Genomic DNA, 6959 nt, shown 5'->3' on the forward strand with positions numbered 1-6959 from the left:
ATAAAGCTTTTGTTCACAACCACGGAAGTCAGTACATCCTCTTTAAAGTCTGTCTTGTCGATGGAGATGCCAAGCAGAAGCACTTGCTTCTGGCTGAAGTGTACAGCTAATTGGCAGTCCTCTGGTGTTCAGATGATTTCTGTGGCTTGTCTTGTTTCAGAAACACTGGTACGGATGCCCTGGCCCTGCCCCAAAACCGACTGACGTGTTCACCTTTTACTTACGGGAACGGGTGCCTTCAGTATAAACACCCTGTATCAGCAACCACCACCCTGCTTCCATAGCAGACGCAGTTCTCTAAATCCTTGTGCAAAACCAGGATTCTTTTTTTTTTGTTGTTTTTTAAGTAAAACCACAATGTCCTAAACTTCAGAAAGACAATGTTGTGGGGGAGGGAATCTTTTATTTCCTATCCTTAATACTAGAAAATTTTATGTGCATAATTAAGTATCGTTTTTTTGAAGTTCTAGCGGGTTTGTTCCCCGAAGTGACCCACATAATGCCTCTTTTACTCTAAGGACCTTTTTTTCAAATTGAATAGACATTTTGGACCTTTTCTTTAAATCCAGTTTCAATGTGGTTTTCATTCATTCTTTTTATTTCCCTCCAGAGGAAATTTCCACTTTCCGAACGGCTTCTGTAATGGCCGTGGGCACAGAGATGCCTTCAGTAGCGTTCGCTGCAGTGGGGTTTTGCTACTGAGGACATTTCCTAGAACTGGTGAACTTGCAAAAAACAGAGGTACCGAGTACTGGGACGGAACTGCACTTTTCTAGGAACCCAGACTGCCAGTGTTTTGTGCACACCACCCTTCCCACTAGCTGCTAGGTCACTGCCGGTGGCCGCACCCAGTTTGGGGTGCTTGTTCCTCTGTCGGCCTTACAATGTGGGTGCTGGGCACCCGACTTATGGCTGCCCTTTGACTTAGCATGCAGACATGAGCTCCATCCTCTGATGGCTTCACTCGTAGCCAATGCCACTGCCTTTGTAATTCCAGGCACAGAAAGATCTGAAGAAGGACCGGCCTGTCGTGCGCCGCAAGTCCGAGCTGCCTCAGGACCGCCACACCAAGAACGCCTTGGAGGCTCACTGCAGAGCTGACGAGCTGGTCTCCCAGGACGGGCGCTAGCCCCCCAGAGGACCGCTGCGGCCTGGGGGTGCCTGTTCTTTTCCGGATTCTGTAGAAAGTACATCCTTTTTGTGCCATACAAATCAGTTACACTCAGAGTCAGAGCTTTCTTCGACCCCGTTCTGTAGGCAATAATGCACTTCTGCCTCAGCTCGAGATTAGGAGTTCAAACAATGGTGGCTTCTCGGATGGGTCGGCAGAGCCGAGGGCTGCCGGCCACGTCCCCCGCGAGTGGGCCCAGCCCCGGCGCAGCCCCCATAAGACTGTTTCCCAAAATCAGAGCTAAGGAGAGCACCCTGGTCATCCTCTTCACATTCTACCCACCCGGAATTCGTGATCATTTATACAAGTGGTTCTATGGTAATATCACTGTTCTGCAAATCAAAGGAACACTTTAAAAAAGTATTACCTATTTCTGAAGACTCTACAAACCTTTTCCGTTGTTTCTCTGTGATTGTTAACGCCAGTAGCTTCTCTCTCTCTCTCTCTCTCTCTCTCTCTCTCCTCCTCTCTTTCTTTTTCTTCCTTTCTTTTTATCTCACTGAGATGGCTATTTGCTGTCCTCGTTCTAACATGACTTACTGAGAAAAGTGACATGACAATCCTCGGCCACCGTGTTTTTAGATGGTGTCTCTTTCCTTTGATGTGTGACATCTGTGCACTGTCACTTCTTTTGGGTACCGCTAAAGCCATATTTCCAAGCCTGGGGCCCAGCACCAGGGACCCCAGGAGTTAAGCTCACAGGAGAAACTTACCTTAAAAGAGAGCTTTCTCTGCCTACCTTGACTGGAATTGGAATTTTCAAATGTTGTGTTCCCCACCCCCTTTTTTTTGGTTTGTTTGCAGACTTTTATTTTGTCTAAACATAGTTGCCCTTTCACGAGGCTCTAGAATTAATAAAGGTATCATCTCTGAGAATCCATTTTCTACATTTTATAAAAGGTCAGAACGAGATCATCTTGAGTCGGGCCAGATCTTGGCCCATCACGAGCTGCAGCCTGCCTCTGGGCGGAAAGTAACAAGAGTGCCCCGGTCCGTGCAGGGCGCCGCCCTGGTGTCCCCTGGCTGCCGGGATGTGGTCCCCAAGCGCCAGTGGGCAGCGGCGGCAGCGGCGGTGGTGTGAGGGCTTACTGTGACCCTGTCCAGGGGAACCGAGCACACATTATAAACACCTCATGAGGGGCATACAGCGTCTAAGTCCTCATTGGTCTTCAAATGCTGCTATTAAATTTCACGGACTTCCTTGCATGTGTCTAGCTGTTGTTTGGAATGGAATAGCACGAGGAGAAAAACCTCTACCCTTAGCGCTTCGTCTGCTCTGTATCTCTCTCAGGGTGGCTCGTGTTTTGACTTATTTATCCTGCTTGAGAGCTGTTGGAGACGCGTCCCTATTCTGAACAAATGACTCTAGTTTCTCTTGTCTCTGGTATAAGACGAGATTAAGTTCATGTTAAATGTCTTGATGCATAAAAAGATAAAACATGGCTTCTTTTATTTTAATCGAGGTCTCGGGTGTCCACGGAAACGTTGTGGAAAGCAGACACGGTCCCCCGGCCGTGGTGCCTGCTGCCCCTGGTGTCACTTACGTCCACACACGATGTTGATTTCCTTGTGTCCCTGGAGGAAGGTCATGGGGGGTGGGGGGGTCTGGGCTAGGAGCCAAGTCAAGTACTAACTAAAAAGATTGCCCCAGCTGAAAGTGGGAAAGGCCACTTTTCGAGAAGAAACACTTCCTGAGAAACTTGACAAGTAATCTATCCATTTTACCATTATGAAATCTATAATTTAAAAAAAGCTTAGATGCCTTTTCCTTTTGAAGGAAAGAGGGTGCTTTTTATTGTATAAAGCAGCGTCTTCTGTATTTTGATATACCATTGTTTGAACTTCCGTCTTTAGCTGATAGATTCTCAAATATCCTTGATTTTGGATGTTCAGTATGTGTGTGAGAGAGGGTTCTAGGAAGACTCTCTTCTGCCCTAGGTAAAAAGCAAAATATCCACAATTTGGGTGACTGTATAAAGCTCAGCCTGTAAGAACACCTTTTTGTCTAGGTTTTATTTCTGCTCTTTATTGAAGACAAACATTCACCAAAAAGGGGGGGGGGAGTTTTGAGAGAGACTAATTTTCTTTGACAAGACTATTATTTAATATTTTGGCCTATTAAAGTTTTCCTAGTTAGTACTCAGATTCCCTGTGCTAATTGTTCAACTTATATATTATTATATAGATACACTGTTTATTCTGTACCAAACTGATTTCAAAAAGTACTACATTGAAAATAAACCGGTGACTGTTTTTCTTCATAAAGTTCTGCGTTCGGCATCTTCACTCTTTCCAAAATGTATCTGTACATCAGAAATGTCACTATTCCGAGTGTCTTTTTAGTGTGGCTTTAGTACGGCTTCCTTTTAATATTGTACATACATTGTATCTTTGTTTTATGGTAACAAGTAATAAAAATGTAGACTTCATATTTTGTACAAAATGTCCTATGTACAGAATAAAAAAGTTCATAGAAACAGCAAAAATAGGTAAGTGGCACAATTATTTTTCTTTAGAGGATATCTGTAACTTTACGCTCTAGTGAAATGTTAAGTACCTACATATTTTTTAACATTTTGTAATTCAAGACTTTTTGTTCTGACATTGTTTATGAAGAGAAAACTTCATACACGTGCCATTTAATATGCTCTTTTATCCAATTTTAAAAAAAAAAAAACCTCTAAAAATGGTGTATTATATGGACTAAATAAAGAACATGTGAATTTTATTGCTCATCATGAAACTAAATTTAGCCCTGGTGTCAGGCCAGCCGGGCCTGGCGGGTTAGCAGGCCTCCCTTCGGGCAAGAGGACATCCTCTGCTCCCCGTCTCCCGGTCAGAGGCCCCAGCCCAGCGTCCCTGGCCCGCTCCGTGAGATCGTGGCTCACCTCCCTCGGGGAATAAAGTAGAGGTGCCTTTCTCCGCCCCCACTCATCTTTGAGGAGGCAAACGTGAGTCAGAGCACAATTTATAGAAATGGAATTATCTGAGCCCAAATCACGAAGCTTAAAATGATTCTTGAAAAGAAACCGGTGTCTTGCAGACAGAGTAGAATCATAGGGAATCTGAATCCAGGGTCTCAGCCCACCCACCCCGTTCCTGATGGGGAACCTCCGTCTCGCTGAGGCTGTGAGCGAAAAGTCAACAAAGGAGGCCAAGACTCAGGGTGTCTCCTTGAGCCATTGCCACAAGCCGCCCATGTCCTTGGCCACCACGCTGGGCAAGAGGTGACCTGTGCACCTCCGTACCCATCTCCGTCCCGTGGTCTCCCAAGGCCCTGCTCTTGGCGGGGGAGTAAGGGACACGTGGCTCTGGAGCTGGGGCGGGTGGCAGGTCTGTGTCCATGGTCACTCCGTGGGGCAGTTCGGAGAGCCACACATACCCCACTTCATGCAGGACACCCTAAATGCGGCGCCACTAGGAGCTGGCCGTGACCTCGGACCAGGCGTCCCTTGCCTCCGATCCTGGAATCGGGGAAGCGCCGTGTTGGTAGCATCTGTGGGTCAGGGACATCTGAGGGAACTCAGGAGGTGGACGCACACCCCAAGCCCAGTGTCGCACGGCTCCTATGTCAGGCTGGCAGGTGGACCCCGCTCTGTGCCTCCTTCCGCAAGCAGCACCTGCCGCGGGGGCTGCTGGAGGCGGTGCGGGCCCGCTCGGTCCTCACGCCCCCAGGAGCCTCTGCCGCGGGTCCCCTCCTTGACGGGTGAGGCCGGGCACGCAGAGGGCAAGTCACTTGCCCGAGGTCACAGAAGTACCGAGTGGGGCCAGGTTTCAGCCCATGCATCGTGGCCTTGGACCCCCCGCTCGCCCCCCTCCCCTTGTCACACTGGAGGAACACCTGGGTCCCGCGGGGGAGGGGGCCGCCAACATGCGGGAGGGCTTCTGGAACTGGAGGAACCGCAAACCAGCCCACCCCGCGGCCCTCACACGCGCTGCAGGAGCTGCTTCCATAAGCTTAGGGTTCGCCATGGTTTCACGAGTCAGGAAACTCCGACACGTTCTCCGGCTTCAGCCCTTCGGAGACCATCCGTGAGCTGTGGCCCTCGGCAGCTTCCTCGTGTCACCCTGGGAACCTGGAAATGTCAGAACCTCCGCTGCCCTCTGATAATACACGTGCTTTTACGTAAGAGTTCACTTGGGGGAAAAGTGGGCTCCACGATCCAAAGTTTTGAAACCCACAAAGACTGACTTTTTTAGAGAAGGAGATGGGAGGAGTAGGGGCGACGGCCCCGCTCTGGCCCGCGGGCTCGGGTCTCTGCTTTCTACAACAGCGTGACGGAAATCGCACGGCACTTTGCGGGAGTGGAGGAAAGAATCTCTAATTCATCTTTTTTTAAGATTTTATTTATTTGAAAGAGAGGACGAGCAGTGAGGATGGACAGAGGGAGAGCGGAAGAGAAGCCGACTCCCCACTGCGCGGGGAACCTGACGTGGGACTCGGTCCCAGGACCCGGGAACCATGACCTGAGCCACCCAGGTGCCCCCCGAATTGATCTTTCTTCTGATCAGGGGAAACACGGCCTGGTTTCCTCCTGTGGGCCGTTAGAAACGGCTCACTAAATTTCAGCTGGAGCTGAACTCAGCTTCGTGGTTTATTTTATAGGTTGACACAGAACCGATGACTAGTCAGTCACAAGAATTTTCTGACCCGTCTTTTTTTTTTTTTTCCAGTTTTCCTGAGTGGCCCTCGGCACTCAGCGGGGGGTCAGTCCCAGGCACAGCGCACGCACGCAGTCTTGTGAAATGACCACAGTAAGTCTAGTTAACCTCCACCTCCGGCTTCGTGACCCCAAAGAAAGCCACCCAGGTTCCTGTAGTGAGAACAGCCAGTGAGAGACACTCGGGTGAACACACCATTGTCTGGGGAGCAACAGCGAGCAGGGCGCCCACAGAGCTTCGAGGAACCCCTGGAATCAGGCATGTTCAGGAAATCCCTTCTATGCAGCGGGTCTGGTCCCGGAGGCGTCTCATGGAGGTCTCTCCCTGTCCCTCCCACATGTGCACCCCGACCCGCTCACGCCGGCACCACGCACAGAGTTGGGCTGGGGGTCCCTGGGGGTGCTGGGGGGCCTGGGCACTTAAAGCGTCACGCTGAGGGGTCAACCCTAAGGTTCCCTGTCCGCCTTGCTCAGGTGCGGTCACCTCACCAGCGCCTTTGTTACTGTCTCCAAAATGCGTTTTGGAGAACTCGGCCTCCAGTGGCATGTGGATGTGAGGGCACCTGGTAACCAGCGACGGCCCCTTTCCTCCGGGGTTTTCTCCTGAAGCCCCTCGTGCCGCTAACACACCGCGGAGGAGCGTACCTTCCCCACACGCCAAAGGAGAGGGGTTTCGGCCTTACAAAAAGCGGGTCCTCGGTCATGAAGTCAGCCCAGGGTGAGCATGCCACTTGAGGCTCGGCCACCAGAGCAGGGATCCTCCTGAGCAAGAAGAGATCCTGAGGCTGAGCCAGGCACGCCAGGCACAAAACCCAGGCCGACTCCCGAGGCCACATTCACTGGCTGCTCTCGAGCTGAAAAACAAATGGCATCTCTAAGTCCTGCCGCTCCGTGGGGCGCCTGGGGGGCTCGGGGGGTTAAAGCCGCTGCCTTCGGCTCAGGTCATGATCTCAGGGTCTAGGATCACGCCCCGCATTTGGGCCCACACTGCCTGCCTCTCTGCCTACTTGTGATCTCTGTCAAACACATAAGTAAAATCTTTAAAAAAAAAAAAAAAAAAAAAAAAAGTCCTATCATTCCATGAATTGTTTTCTTTTGTTTGATGTTGTCAAAATCCAGATGATTCT

The 6959-nt window shown here is 50.2% G+C and overlaps 1 protein-coding gene across 7 annotated transcripts in view; it reads left to right on the forward strand.

Moving 5' to 3' along the window:
- Positions 1–3899, forward strand: part of PPP2R5C (protein phosphatase 2 regulatory subunit B'gamma) — a 121149-nt gene extending 117250 nt beyond the window's left edge. For 6 of the 7 annotated variants that reach the window (XM_059373995.1, XM_059373998.1, XM_059373999.1 and 3 more), the window contains one exon: positions 998–3899. In XM_059373995.1, the coding sequence (XP_059229978.1) occupies positions 998–1129 (132 nt within the window). In that variant the 3' untranslated portion in view covers positions 1130–3899. The remainder of the gene's footprint in view (positions 1–997) is intronic. The other variant, XM_059373996.1, reaches the window with a different exon arrangement.
- Positions 3900–6959: the final 3060 nt, after the last annotated feature.

The sequence above is a fragment of the Mustela nigripes genome, chromosome 13 (genome assembly GCF_022355385.1).
Source record: "Mustela nigripes isolate SB6536 chromosome 13, MUSNIG.SB6536, whole genome shotgun sequence".
In the NCBI taxonomy this organism is placed as follows: Eukaryota; Metazoa; Chordata; class Mammalia; order Carnivora; family Mustelidae; genus Mustela; species Mustela nigripes.